Raw genomic sequence first — 15,748 nt, 5'->3', positions numbered from 1 at the left:
AAGCTTGAAAACAACTTTTAATACCCATTAGTAAAGGAGTGGTTAAATAAATGGTAATCATCCATATCGTGGAATACTTTGCAGCCATTAGAAAGAATTAAGTAGAATGTGATGGAACTTGTTTAGAAAAATCTCTTTACTGAGAAAGGTAAGATGCAAAACAGTATAATATATCCCTGTTTATGTTTTAAAAATTATTATAAAAGCTATGTGCACATCTATGTGCATAAAAAAATTGTACAAGGATACAGAAAGTCCCCTTTAGGGAGGGGATCAAGAATTTTGAATGACAGGGAGATTTCTTTTTAACACTTGAAACCTTTTGGTAGTATTTTTTATTTTTTACATGGGCATGTGGTACTTTTAAAACACCTTAAAAAAGAACTTAAAAAACAACATCACTATAGAATAGTGTTAGACTGACTCTTTACTTACTTTGTGCATCATCCCTGGCAAATATTGGATTAAAATCTGCTACTCAATATGATTTTTAGGTCTTTTGATAGTCTTTATATAACTTAGGCCATGCAAATGAATTGTAATACTATACTGAGTAAGTTACGATCACAATGGAATATCTGCTGGAGAATTATAAGTGCCATGTATTCAAAACAGATTACATAATTTGGGGGGGCACTGTCTATATTACTGCCTTCCTCTGTTAAGTAAGAATTGACTATACTGTAAATTCCTGATAAATATATCAAGAAAAATTGTAGTAAATTGTGTAAATAAATGTTATTGATGGTAGGTAAGAAAGTTCCTGAATGTGTAAGATTTGTCATTAATTCTTTTTTAAAAAATTTGTTTAATTTTTTAAATAAATAAATTTTATTTAAAAATTTTTTTGTTTATTTTTAATTGGAGGATAATTGCTTTACAATGTTGTGTTGGGTTTTGCTGTACAATGTGAATCAGCTATAAGTATACATATGTCATTAGTTTTCTATAATGGAAATCCTTTTTCTACATTCTCCAAGACCCTGAAAATTATCAGCAAGATTTTTTGACTCAGTCTGTTGATAGCCAAATGGAATTCTGTTTCCCTTATTCCCTCTTCCTCTCATCAAACAATGACCAAGTTGCCAAATGAATAGGTCCCTATTATGTTGTGAAATGGAAGCAGAAGACAGTGTCATGGGGAGAAGAAGTTCAGGCAAATTCCGAAAAGGCTAGAAAGAGGAATGTATATTTGGTGCTAATGTGAGTGCCTGAGAAAATGCCACTTTCTATATTTCACAATTATATTTGGCATGAGAAAGAGGGTCGTGAAATTTGGTAGCCAGTTCGACTTACAGTTTATCCCTGAGTGGAAACCTTGTCAAGAGGTAACCATCACCACATGAATGGAAAGTTCTTTGAGTGGGTTTTGTATGTTCTAAGGTGACTCCATTTCTCATTGCAGAAAAACGCCTGTCTAGGGGCATCTCCCACGCCAGCTCCAGCATTGTTTCCCTGGCCCGGTCCCATGTCTCCTCCAATGGTGGGGGTGGGGGGAGCAGTGAGCACCCCCTGGAAATGCCCATCTGTGCCTTCCAGCTTCCAGATCTCACTGTGTACAATGAAGACTTTCGCAGCTTCATAGAGAGAGACCTCATCGAGCAGTCCATGCTGGTTGCCTTGGAGCAGGCAGGTCAGTGAGCGCGTCCTTCCCGCTGTACCTCCACCCCTCTGCCGAGGGGCCAGGCTTGACCAGCAGCTTCCAGTCTAAGCCTGTGATCTGATTGATGGCAGTCAAACTCAGTGGTCAGTCAGAGAGACGTGTACTGAGCTACGCTTCTTCAAGTTAAAGAAAGGACACAAACAGAACACTTGGCTCTGGAAATTTCCTGTTTGATGGAAGGGAAACTGGATACACATGTGAAAGGCCTAGGAATCAATACCTAAAAATCAGTACATAAAAAAAAAATACAAGTGAATTATAATTGGCTCTGAAGCACCTTGTGAACAGAAAGAACCAATGTTGTAGATGATACATAGTGGTGATTAACTAAGTCACATTTATTTATATAAACTTTTCCCCAAAGATTTATTTACCTTTACAATTATGTTTGTCTTAAATTATTGTTAAAATTAGTTGGTATAATGGATGAGGCAGCTGGGATTTTTGGGAAACCTAGTCGGGTATTAACTCCCATGGCAGGTCTGGGGGATGGGAGTTGGCATGGAAAGGAAACCCTTATTTTTCATTTTGTACCCTTCCATACTAATCATGCACATCTATTTATAATTTTTAAGTAGTTAGTCATTTGTCTGGTATGATTATAGGCCAGTTTTTCTTTCAGTAGACTTTTCAGTAATTGAAGAACATTTTTAAGCATCATTCATACAATATTTTCTTTATGTAAGTAACAGGTCGACAATTGTAGGATGACTACAGAACTGAGACTCATTTTCTTAGGTGTTTAAGTACTTTATTTTATTGCTCATGTCTTTAAAATCATACCACATGCATGCTGACTTGCTTACTGTCATATATGATACTTGCATGATACTTGGAGTATATGTGTTGGGTTGATTTTCTTTTACTGATGATCTATTTGTGCTGATCTTTATTGCAGTCTATGACCTTGGCCCCATCATCCATCCCAGAGTTGTTCAGTCTTAGCACTACTGACATCTAAGACCAGATTATTCTTTGTTGTGTGAGCTGCCTTGTGTATTGTGTTTAGCAGCCTTCCTGGCCTCTACTTACTCGATGCCAGTAACATCCCGCTCACCATTTGGGACAACCAAACATTTCAGGATGTTGCCATATGTCCCTTTGGGGACAAAATTGGCCCCACTTAAGAACCTCTAATCTAACCAGTTATACTCACCAGATTTTGATGAATCAGATATAAGTGAAGAAGATACACAGAGTAATAGAGTGGTGGTTTGATTCTAGGTAGGCTTTCTAGAAGAGGCAAGCTTGGAGTCTTGTATTAGAAGTAAAAAAGTAGAGAGCTTAATGGATAATCTGCTCATCTCCCTTTCCTCGTGTTTCTGTAGGGCGTTTGAACTGGTGGGTGAGTGTGGACCCCACCTGTCAAAGGCTCCTTCCTTTGGCAACTACTGGAGATGGAAACTGCCTCCTGCACGCAGCCTCTCTTGGTGAGTCATGAGAATGGCCCTTCATTCCCTCACAGATAGGAAGCAATAGTTAAATCTCATGTGAAGGACTTGAGCCAATCAACCTTGATCTTAGAAGTGATGGCTCAGAGCAAGGTGTATGTATGTGTGTGTGCTGGTGCAGGAGAAGATAAAAGAACCTTGTCCTGGTTGTTCACTTTTGTTGAGAAATTGTATGGAGAGCACGGGATTTAGCACAAGTCCCACTCTGAGAATTGACCCCTAAAAGTAATGAATAGCAGAAAGCAAGTAGTATACTGTTTGTGTATATATATAATTCTACTTAATATTCATTCTTTTGGTATATAAAAAAGATATGTTTTCATCAGACCCCTATGAGACTTGTTTATTTTGATATTAATTTTTAATGAACCTTTATTTAATGTACCTTTTTAATTTTTACTTAGAGGATAATTGCTTTACAATATTGTATTGGTTTCTGCCATACATCAACATGAATCAGTCATAGGTATATGTATGTCTCCTCCCTCTTGAACCTCCCTCCCACCTGCCACCCTGTCCCAGCCCTCTAGGTTATGTATGTCTAATCTGGAATAATGTATTTTTCTTTCTTTTTTTTTCACTTCCAGTTGTACTGATATAATTGACATACAGCACTGTATGTTTTAAGATATACAGTATAGTGATTTGACCTGCATACATTATGAGATGATTACAGTAAATTTAGTGAACATCCATCATCTCATACAAAATTAAAGAAATAGAAAAAAAAATTATTTTTTCCTCATGATGATAACTTCTAGGATTTACTGTCTTAACTTTCATGTATAATGTACAGCAGTGTTAATTATATGTATCATGTTGTACATTACATCCTAAGTGCTCAGTAGTCTTAGTCTTGTATATATGGAACTTTGTACCTTTTAACTACCTTCATCCAGTTCTCCCTGCTCCCACCCCCTGCCCTTGGTAACCACAAATCTGATGTCTTTTTCTGTGAGTTTGTTTTTGAAGTATAATTGACCCTATGCTGCTGCTGCTGCTAAGTCACTTCAGTCATGTCCGACTCTGTGCGACCCCATAGACAGCAGCCCACCAGGCTCCCCCGTCCCTGGGATTCTCCAGGCAAGAACACTGGAGTGGGTTGCCATTTCCTTCTCCAGTACATGAAAGTGAAAAGTGAAAGAGAAAGTGAAGTCACTCAGTCATGTCCGACTCTTAGCGACCTCATGGACTGCAGCCCACCAGGCTGCTCCATCCATGGGACTTTCCAGTCAGGAGTCCTGGAGTGGGGTGCCACTGCCTTCTCCATAATTGACCTATAACACTGTTATACCCTGGCACACAGTGTGGTGATTCAAATATTTCTGTATATTTCAAAATAATCACTGTGTTAAGTCTGGTTACTGTCTGTCACCATACAAAGATATTAATTATTGACTTGTTTACTTTAAATTGTTATGTCTATTTAAAATTCAGTATATTATTTGCCTTAGTTTTTTAAAAAAAGTCCCCATTTTCCAACCATTCCTCAAACTTTGATGCTGATTGCCATGTGCCAGACCCATCTTGTCTGCTGCTACTCTGTGTTTTATTTATTTTTTAGCTTTAAAAAAAAATTGTCTGAGCCATGTAGCTTACAGGATTTTAGTTCCCCAGCAAGGAATTGAAGCCAGGCTCTCAGCAATGAGAGTCTGGGGCAGTGAAAATATGGAGTTCTTAACCACTGGACTGCCAGCAAATTTCTACTCTGTATTTTAATTTGGTAGACTTGGTATCAAGAGTAAAGGCTTTCTGGGACTTCCCTGTTTGCCCAGTGGTTAAAGACTTCCTCCCAATGCAGTGGGTACAGGTTTGATCCCTGGGTGGGGAGCTAAGATCCCACATGCATCATGGCCAAAAAACCAAAACAAAACAGGAGCAATGTTGTAAGGAGTTCAATAAAGACTTAAAAAAGTCTTCTTGTCAGGAGTTTGTAGGATGTGGTCTATTCTCTGCTTTTAGGCTCTCAAAAGTTTCTGAGCCTCTACAGTAGGAACATCTTTTCTTTCCTGATTACCTTTCTGCTGAATTATAGCAGGAGTTTCTTTGAACCGGGGCTTCAGGCCTGATATCCTTCATGCCAGAATCTGTGTATCATAATTAATAAGTGGAGTTGAGTCAAGGTAAGGTGTCTTGAAAGTGAAAGTGTTAGTCACTCAATCGTGTCTGACTCTTTATGACCACATGGACTATAGCCCACCAGGCTCTTCTGTCCATGGAATTCTCCAGGCAAGAATGCTGGAGTGGCTTGCCATTTCCTTTTCCAGGGGATCTTCCCGACTCAGGGATTGAACCCAGGTCTCCCGCATTGCAGGCAGACTCTTTACCAACTGAGCTACCAGGGAAGTAATACAAAAGGTGTCTTAACCATTATCTTTTCTTGCCATAGGGATGTGGGGTTTCCACGATCGGGACTTGGTGTTGCGGAAAGCTTTGTATGCACTGATGGATAAGGGAGCCGAGAAGGAAGCGTTAAAACGGCGCTGGAGGTGGCAGCAAACTCAGCAGAATAAAGAGGTGAGGAAGCCGGGTGGGAGCACTTTGTTTCCCAGAGTTACGTAAGGGATTGCTCAGTGCCCACTATAGGAAGCGTCTCCTACTTAGGTGCTCTTGGGTCAGTGTTACTCTTAACAATCCTATTGAAATTCAGATACCACCAGAGGGTACATGCCTTCCGATAGAGTTATGAGAACTGGTGTGGGGAAGTGTGGACCTGTAGACGAGGTATCTAATGCTGTGCTTTTCCTGATAAGGCACTCAGTAAGCCTTTAGTGACTGTCTTTTGCAAAATGAAATACAACAAGCTTGTAGGATTTTTTTGTTGTTTTGGTATTTTACTTATAATAAGCCTAGACCAATTTTTAAGGACTTATGTTTTCAACGCTTATTAATGTAAATGTGTAAAAAAAAATTGGGGCCGTATATACCATTTGTTTTTCGTAAATTCAGTTTACTTGTTAAAAAACTGTAAAAGCATGAGTTTGAATGTTTTATTATTATTAGAATTTTATGTTCTGAAGATTTAAAACATGGAAATAGAATGTCTTATGTTTCTTTCTCAAAAATAGCTCAATTGTTAAAATTAGGATGATATTAAGATCAGAATCTGGTCTTTGATCAGCCAGTCTGCCCCAGAAGATTCCTGAGGGAAATGAATGCACAGGGTCAAGACCAAGTAAACAGCATTCTTTATTGACACCAAACCCCCTGCCTTTCTGGTGAGCTGAGTTGGACTTTGTGGAGTTTTTTTTTTTGTCTGAGCTAGAGCCAGCCTAGAGTTTGTCTTCTTCACTGTTGAATTCACACTATACCTGAACCTCTAATCCCAAAGAAACGTAATGCCAAAGAATGCTCAAACTACCACACAATTGCTAGTAAAGTAATGCTCAAAATTCCCCAAGCCAAGCTTCAGCAATATGTGAACCGTGAACTTCCAGATGTTCAAGCTGGTTTTACAAAAGGCAGAGGAACCAGAGATCAAATTGCCAACATCTGCTGGATCATCGAAAAAGCAAGAGGGTTCCAGAAAAACATCTATTTCTGCTTTATTGACTATGCCAAAGCCTTTGACTGACTGTGTGGATCACAATAAACTGTGGAAAATTCTTCAAGAAATGGAAATACCAGACCACCTGACCTGCTGCTTAAGAAACCTATATACAGGTCAGGAAGCAACAGTTAGAAATGGACATGGAAAAACAGACTGGTTCCAAATGGGAAAAGGGGTATGCCAAGGCTGTATATTGTCACCCTGCTTATTTAACTTATATGCAGAGTACATCATCAGAAAAGGCAATGGCAACCCACGCCAGTACTCTTGCCTGGAAAATCCCATGGATGGAGAAGCCTGGCAGGCTGCAGTCCATGAGGTCGCTAAGAGTCGGACACGACTGAGCGACTTCGCTTTCACTTTTCACTTTCATGCACTGGAGAAGGAAATGGCAACCCACTCCAGTGTTCTTGCCTGGAGAATCCCAGGGACGGAGGAGCCTGGTGGGCTGCTGTCTATGGGGTCGCACAGAGTCGGACACAACTGAAGCGACTTAGCAGCAGCAGAGTACCTCATGAGAGATGCTGGGCTGGATGAAGCACAAGCTGGAATCCAGATTGCCGGGAGAAATAACAATAACCTCAGATATGCAGATGACACCACCCTTATGGCAGATAATGAAGAAGAACTAAAGAGCCTTTTGATAAAAGTGAGAGAAGAGAGTGAAAAAGTTGGCTTAAAGCTCAACATTAGAAAACTAAGATCATGGCATCTGGTCCCATCACTTCATGACAAATAGATGGGGAAACAGTAGAAACAGTGGCTGACTTTATTTTTCTGGGCTCCAGAATTACTGCAGATGGTTATTGCAGCCATGAAATTAAAAGATGTTTGCTCCTTGGAAGGAAAGTTATGACCAACCTACATATTAAAAAGCAGAGACATTACTTTGCCAACAAAGGTCCATCTAGTCAAGGCTATGGTTTTTCCAGTAGTCATGTATGGATGTGAGAGTTGGACTATAAAGAAAGCTGAGTGAAGAAGAATTGATGCTTTTGAACTGTGGTGTTGGAGAAGACTCTTGAGAGTCCCTTGGACTGCAAGGAGATCCAACTAGTCTACCCTAAAGGAGATCAGTCCTGGGTGTTCATTGGAGGGACTGATGTTGAAGCTGAAACTCCAATACTTTGGCCACATGATGCGGAGAGCTGACCCATTTGAAAAGACCCTGATGCTGGGAAAGATTGAGGGCAGGAGGAGAAGGGGCTGACAGAGGATGAGATGGTTGGATGGCATCACCGACACAATTGACATGGGTGGACTCTGGGAGTTGGTGATGGACAGGGAGGCCTGGCGTGCTGTGGTTCATGGGGTCGCAAAGAATCAGACACGACTGAGCGACTGAACTGAACTAATACCTGAACCTTAGATTTGATCACTTCAGACAGGAAAAGGCCAAACCAGATCATGCCATTAGTTAAGCAGACATGACAGCCACAGTCAGAGGATAGATACCAATTCCAGCTATATTAAACTATTTATAGTTATTATTTTAAAGGTGGGGATAGGAGCTTCCCTGGTGGCTCAGTGGCAAAGAATCTGACTGCCAGTACAGGAGACATGGGTTTGATCCCTGCTCCGGGAAGAGTCCACATGCCTCAGAGCAACTGAGTTCCTGAGCCACAACTACTGAGCCAGAGCTCTAGAGCCCAGGAGCAGCAACTGTTGAAGCCCACGTGCCCGAGTCAGTGCTTTGCAACAAGAGAAGCCACCACCATGAGAAACCTGTGCACCACGACTAGAGGGTAGCCCCCCATCGCTGCAACTAGAGAAGGCCCACGCGGCATCAAAGACCCAGTACAGCCAAAAAAATAAAGGGGGGTTAGATGATGGGAGTTAGCCAGGAGACTCAGAAATTCCGAAATTCTATTCTTGGTCAGCCACCTTTTCCCTCTCAGAGTCCCCAAATGGAAATACATGCCTCATGAATAGTAGATATTGAAAGAGTAGTCTTTTTACTCCTTTCGCTCAACACGTTGAAAGTTCCATATGGAAATGAGGTAATTCTTTTAGCTCAGACGATGTATAGCACTATAGTGGGGGTGGGGAAAGGGAGATGGACTGGGGAGCTACTTTTAGCCAGTGCCAAAAACCAAACAAATTAAATTGGTTTTGATTTCCTAGGCCTCCCTGTTTTGTTGTTGAAAATGGTAAAACCCAGTAAGAACATTTTCAGCCTAGAAGGGTACACCACCTAGTGGCTGTGTGTATAAAAACAGCACGAAAATAGGTGAGAGGAAGAGGGAGACAGAGCCTCATGAATGTGCATCAGGGACCATTTATCAGAGTGAACAGAGTGCCCCATATACAAACTGTGCATTCTTCTTACTTTGAGTTGAAAGAAAAAGTTATAGAATTATACAAGTTGAAAATAGCTTTGTTGTGTTTTTGTTGTTTTTATTAAAGTAAAATATGCTCACAATAGCTCCTTAATTCCTTTTACGTTTGTTCTGATACTTCTCATGTTTCTAATGTGATTCTTTCTACTGTCAGTGTGTGTTTAAAGTATAAACTTGGGGCTTCCCTGGGGTCCAGTGGCTAAGACTTGGAGCTCACAATGCAGGGCCCCAGGTTTGATGCCAGGTCAGGGATCTAGATCCCATGTGCTACAACAAAGAATCTGCATGCTGCAGTGAAGATCAAAGATCTTGAGTGCTGCAGCTAAGACCCAGTGTAGCCAAATATAAATAAATAAATATTCAAAAAAAAAGTATAAACTTTTTTAAACACTTATGTAGGCCAAATACAATTAACAAGATAGCCTTTCTTCCAAACCATTATATACATCCTAAAGCCAATATAGTATTTTAAGATTATTTGTACTATTTCTTCCACTCCTGGGATAAAAATTATAGTTTTACTGAGCATGTATTTATTGATTACTGATCACATGGTAAGCACTAAGCATATTGCTTAAAACATGGTCCTGGCTTTTAAGAGTGGTAGTAGGAGATGGACATGTGAGTATACGATTACAGCAGAGTAACCAGTTATGACTTCTGTGATAGAAGTCTGTATAGCAGTTCAGCAGGGAGGGCACAAAGGAAGCAGTGAGTGGCTGATGCACCAGGGAGATTTAGGAAAGGCTTCATAGAGGAGTGATACTTGAGTTTTTTGCTGACAGTTGAGAGATTATTCACCAGGTGGATATGGAGTGGGCTGTCTCAGGCAGAAGGCTGTCGAGGCAAAACCTAGACAAAAGCTCAGAAGTATAAAAGGACATGGTGCATTCAAGGAGGTATGACTAATTAAATGATATTAGAGGGGTAGGTCAGAGCCCAGGAAGTGGAGTCTTTATGCTGTGCTTAAAGAGTTTGCATTATTATCTAATAGATAATAACAATTCTTAAAAGAATTTGTAGCAGGAAGCAAACATCATCAGATTTTAATTTTAGAAAAATCTTTCTGGTAGTATTGTAGAAAATGGATCATAACAATGTATGACTAGAAGTAGTGAAACCAGCATCTATTACAGTAGCTCATGCTTAATAGTTATTGACTAAAGGGATCCAGGTATGGGATAGGTGAAAGGAGTCATCAATAACTCCCTGGTAGTTCTAACTGGGTGTTTGAGTGATAGTTAGTGTTGCTTACAAAGGTTAGAAAACAGGAAGAGGAAGTTTTAAAAGAGGCAGAAGTTCCGTTTTGACAGAACAGAGTGTAAGGTAGTCATGGGCAGGTGACAGCCTTCAGTAGGCTGCTGGATGTGAACATAGAGATGAAGAGGAAGTCTGGGCTGGAGAGGAGGATATCTGAGTCCTGAGCATGTAGATAGCAGTAGATGAGATTATAATAGTAGAAGAGATAACCCGGATAGAACCAAGGCTAAAATTATTTGACACATTATCAATATTTTAAGATAGAGTTCAGAGAGGTTGGAGAAAGTAGTGTTTTGTGAGCTGAAGGAAAACAAAGTTTAAGGGGGAGATCAAATGCCACATGAATGCTGAGAAAGATGAGAACTGAAGAGTTCACTGAATTTGGCCAATTAGAAGGTTACTGTCTTTAGCCAGTCAGTTAGGGGAAGTAGTGTATAGGGGTAAGGGACATAGGCTGGAGGGCAGAAACAAGCTGGATTACAGTGGGCTGGAAAAGAATGGAAGAAGTGTGAGCGTGATCATAGACTATTCTTTCATGGATCTTGACTATAAAAGGGAGAAGAGACTGGACTTTGTAGTATAAATTGTAAGACAAGTGCTTACAAATTATAAGACAGGAGCATAGAGTGGAATAACATGAGTGAGTTGGAGTGGCTATTTCCTTTTGAACTTAGCCTCTAACTGCTTAATATACCTTGCTGTCTTTCACACAGTCAGGGCTGGTATACACAGAGGACGAGTGGCAGAAGGAATGGAATGAACTGATCAAGCTAGCCTCAAGTGAACCCCGCATGCATCTGGGTACCAATGGAGCCAGCTGTGGTGGGTAAGTATATCTAACTGGAGGAGCAGAAAGTAATCTTTGCTGAGTCCTCAGTGTCCAAAGAGTTCTATCCTAAGAGGGTGTTGGACAGAAAGACAGGAGAGAAGCCATGACAAGGGCACAGAAGGGTGTAACAGCATGGTATGTTCTAGGAACCACAGGTGGTTCAGTATTGCCAGAATACAGAATATGTGATGCTGAATGATAGACGAAGCTAGGCAGTCCAGATTTTTGTGTGCCATACTAAGGAATTGAAATTGTGTTCTATCCAGACTTTGGGAAACTTGCAGGACAAGTGATTTGGTTTCCTCAATAAATAAAGGCAAAGAAAAGAGAAAGAACCTAAGTTTAAAGACACCTAAGAGATGCATCAACCAGTTAGAATGTATGGACATGTATAAGACAATTGGGGAAATGTGAATAATGTCTACATTACTATTTTTAAAGTGTGATATTGATGGAATTATGGTAGTTTTTAAATTGTGATATTGATGGTATTGTGGACATCTTTAAAAATAGTCTTTATTTTTTAGAGATTGAAGCTGAAATATTCATGGATGAAATTATATGATATCTAGGATTTGCTCCAGAATAATCTGGTGGGGTGGAGTCGGTGTGGGGGCTGATCCCTAGGGTAATATATCAAGGTCTAGGTGGAAGAAGATTGACCATGTATTTATGATTATTGAGGTTGAATGATGGATATATGAGAGTTTAGTGTACTATTCCTTCTAGTTTGAGTATGTTTAAAATTAAAAATTTTTCTAAAGTAAAAAGTTAAAAAATATAACCTATCCAAACTTTATTGTGTATAAGAATAATTCGGGCGGTCTATTTAAAATGCAGAATTTTGGACCTCCACCCTAGGGAAGTACAGTTGCGTTGCCCAGAAATCTGCATTTGTAGCAAGCACTCAATGTTGAATAAGATTGGTTTAGGGGGCAGGATTGGAGAAGGAAATGGCAACCCAGTCCAGTGTTCTTGCCTGGAGAATCCCAGGGACAGGGGAGCCTCGTGGGCTGCCATCTATGGGGTCGCACAGAGTTGGACATGATTGAAGCGACTTAGCAGCAGTAGCAGCAGCAGGGGGCAGGAAGCCACTCAATTGTGAGTATGTGAGTAACAGGAACAAATTGATGAATTTGAGCACAGTGACAGCCAAATGGATGATGAACTGGAGGGGAGTAATAGTAATCCAGGAAAGAGGGGGACACGGGTATGAAGTGGTGGCTGCAGATATGCCAGAGGAGACACTTAAAAGATGGAATTGGTCAGGCCAGGTGATTAACTGAAGATGCGATATAAAGAACAGTAAATATTTCTCAGATTTCTGATTAAGCTACTAAGTATTAGCCAAGAGATGGGCGAGGCTATTCTTCTTCAAGTAAGGGAACATGAAGAAGGGATTTTTGTTTTCTTTCCTTTTTTGTTTTTCTTTTTTGATAGGACATGATGAATGTGATATGTGGGTGGTTGTGGTGGGTAAGGTAATAAGCAGAATGAGGCTACACAGTTGTATATTGAGCTACTGGATAAAAAGAGTAGGGGAATGCTGTTGAACCAGATAGATATTAAGAGGGATTACTTCCCAATTCTGAGCACTACTTTAACCCTCAGACCTTCACATTTCTTTTCTTGAATTTCTCCATCTGTGAAATGGAGGTAGAAATAGCCATGCTAGCATAAAATAATCATCTCTGTCTGTGGCAGCCTTCAGAATGGAAAAAAGGAAATGGACATTTTTTTTTTCCTCTGTGTAGAACTGGTCTTCAGAGGTCTCTTGATTTGTTTTCTTCCCTCTCCCTTGCACTGCATCTCTTCCATTCTCTCCCCTCCTACAACTCTAGGGTGGAGAGTTCAGAAGAGCCCGTGTATGAGAGTCTAGAAGAATTCCACGTCTTCGTCCTTGCCCACGTGCTTCGGAGGCCCATAGTCGTTGTGGCAGACACCATGCTGAGGGACTCTGGGGGGGAAGGTGAGTCAAGCAGTCCTCACTCTACCCTGAGCAGCCCTGTCTGCAAGGGGGATATATGACCCTTGGGGAAAAACACGGTGTAAATTAGAACAATGCACAATTCTCACAGAGTCAGAGTAAAGCAGTTGAGGTTAATTGATGAAACTTCTTAGGAAAGAATTATTAAACACCGGTTGGACTGAAAGGGGGGCTCAATTGACATAGTTGGGTGGAGAGATTTCCCACCAGGCAAGAATATAGCCTTAATAATAATCTTTGTGATTTCCTGCAGCATTCGCCCCTATTCCCTTTGGGGGAATCTATCTGCCCTTGGAGGTTCCAGCCAGCCAGTGTCACCGCTCCCCTCTGGTGCTTGCCTATGATCAGGCCCACTTTTCTGCACTTGTGTCCATGGAGCAGAAGGAGAATGCCAAGGAACAAGGTGTGGAATGCAGTGTCTGGGTCTCTGGTGTCTTTTGTTCTGCTTTATTTTCACTTAGAAGAACTGAAATGAGAGAAGATGTAGGAGGAAAGAACTGAGTGACATGCAAGCCCAGACAGAGCGTGCTGATGCTGTTTTCTTAAGCTCTAAGATAAACAGAGTTTTGTTTTGTTTAAAAAAAAAAAAAAAAAAGGGTTTTGGGGAAAACTCAGCCTGTGTTCCCTGATCTGGAGTAAAGAAGCTTATACATTAAGGTCTAGAACTTTCCAAATGATGCTTTGCTCTATTTGCCTTAATAATGACTTTGAATTCCCTGAATTCACTTTAATTGGCAGGAACATCATGGGTGCTAGCTGACTGGTGGGAATTCATGGAGATAAGTTGCCTAAATTGTGTTCTGAGTAATAAGGGAAAACCTGCCTGTTATTTTTTTCTGCTAAGACAATTCGTCATTAAGAACTGAGATGTGACTATAGTTAGAGACCTTGGGTATGATTCAGCTGCCTTTTTACTGGAGTCAGTCTGTGTTCAGCTGCCTTCCTCTTTCCTCAGGAAGACTCCTTGATCATATGTGTTTTTCCTCCCCAGCTGTGATCCCACTTACAGATTCAGAGCATAAGCTGCTGCCTTTGCACTTTGCTGTGGACCCTGGAAAGGGCTGGGAGTGGGGCAAAGATGATAATGACAATGTCCGATTGGCAAGGTGAGGCACGTCCAGCCTTTCCATCTGCTTTGTAGCTGCAATCTCTTCCACATGCAGTGTCTGTCTCCCGGGGACTTTTCCTCAGCTCAGGGGCGAAGATGGTCACATCCTAGTTCTAGTGTCTTTGGGAAGATGGAGGGGTGGGAGACAGATTGGGCACCTGGACTCTTGCCACTGCTTTTTCTCCCCATGAAACAGAAGGGAATCCTGGGATGTGTTTATAGCATGAGGAGTGTTCTTACAGAATCCCCAGAACAGTAGTCAAAGAATCAAGATGATCAGGTCACATTTCTCCCAGCCCAAACAAGAAGGGTTTTAAATAGCTGACCAAAATCATTTGCTCTAGACTTTTGCATTTTTTTTGGAACTTAAATGGCAAGAAAAATATGTTCTCTCCACCCCTACCCCCATTTCCCTGAAGTTGGCTTCCTCCTGCTTCCACAGCTTTCTGTGAAGAGCTTAGGAGTGTAAAAGTTCCTTCCTCACCTCTTATCCAGTGCTGCCTTCTTTGGGCTCCTGAAACTGGAGCCAACTGAGAAGATTGGGTTAAAAAATAAGAAAAGAGTTTATGACTTTTTAAGTAAGTTCTCACCTAATTATCAAAAGCGTCTTCTAAGTAATATACTGTTTCGTAAGTATTTCCTATTTTCCAGGCCCTGAGCTGGGCCCTTTCTCAATACTATTTTAATCTTCACAACAGCCCTACAGGATAGATATTATTATCTATACTCATTATCAACCCCTACTGAGTTTCAGGGAGGTTGAAGTGACTTGCTCAAGGTTATAAAGCTTAGTTGGTGCAGCCATAATTCAAATCAGCCCTGAGCTCCCAGCCATGTAGTCTTCTCCCACCCTGCTTCCCAACTGGATCGCACTGCTTTGCTTTTTAAAGGCCACAGTTCTTTGAAATTCTTTTTTTTCTCCATTTCACAGTGTAATCCTATCCCTAGAGGTCAAATTGCATTTGCTGCATGGCTACATGAACGTGAAGTGGATCGCAGTGTCCTCTGATGCGCAGGTGAGGCTTCTCCCACTCCGCCCTGGCATGGCCTCCTTTCCACGTCAGGGAGAACAAGGACATCTGGTGGTGGTGTCCTTCCGAGTCTCTTCTGGATAGTGGCTTATGCTTCAATATTAGGAGTAACTGGAAAATACCAGATAAATTCCCAAAGAGACTTTTTCCTGCCTTTCTGTTAGTGGCCTTTGTTTTCTACATCTTCTCACCAACCAGGCTCTGCTTTCTGATACTAAACACATTCTTCAGAAAAAGTTTTCTTGAACTTGAGATTGTTATTACTTTGTTCTAAGCCCTCCGTACATAGACCTCTGTGTTGGGCACTAGAAGAGACAGAATAGCTTAAAAAGCTCCTGATCTAGTAGGTTCTGAGGATATCATTATCCATAGAACAGGAACACAGGAGCAAGGGGCAACTGATGGACTCTGGTGCTGAATGTCTGAAAGCGGATGCAGAATGGTTAAGACTTGGGTGGTTATTCAGAACTTCCTTGAGAGTAACTTTGGGCAGAATCTGGCATAGAGAAATTTATAATAAATGCCATTCT

At 41.0% G+C, this 15,748-nt stretch overlaps 1 protein-coding gene across 3 annotated transcripts in view; it reads left to right on the top strand.

Moving 5' to 3' along the window:
* OTUD7B (OTU deubiquitinase 7B) overlaps positions 1-15,748 on the top strand; it is a 57,567-nt gene that overhangs the window by 37,101 nt on the left and 4,718 nt on the right. For 2 of the 3 annotated variants that reach the window (XM_086392364.1, XM_086392365.1), the window contains exons 4-11: positions 1,406-1,633; positions 2,992-3,093; positions 5,504-5,631; positions 10,977-11,089; positions 12,934-13,061; positions 13,333-13,482; positions 14,071-14,185; positions 15,119-15,203. In XM_086392364.1, coding sequence (XP_086248490.1) covers positions 1,406-1,633; positions 2,992-3,093; positions 5,504-5,631; positions 10,977-11,089; positions 12,934-13,061; positions 13,333-13,482; positions 14,071-14,185; positions 15,119-15,203 — 1,049 coding nt within the window. The remainder of the gene's footprint in view (positions 1-1,405; positions 1,634-2,991; positions 3,094-5,503; positions 5,632-10,976; positions 11,090-12,933; positions 13,062-13,332; positions 13,483-14,070; positions 14,186-15,118; positions 15,204-15,748) is intronic. The other variant, XM_086392366.1, reaches the window with a different exon arrangement.

Source organism: Bos grunniens, chromosome 3 (genome assembly GCF_055505025.1).
Source record: "Bos grunniens cultivar Pamir isolate PY7600 chromosome 3, Bosgru_T2T1.0, whole genome shotgun sequence".
Taxonomy (NCBI): domain Eukaryota; kingdom Metazoa; phylum Chordata; class Mammalia; order Artiodactyla; family Bovidae; genus Bos; species Bos grunniens.
The sequence above is the reverse complement of the archived record's forward strand: the minus strand, read 5'-3'. Positions and strand labels throughout refer to the sequence as shown.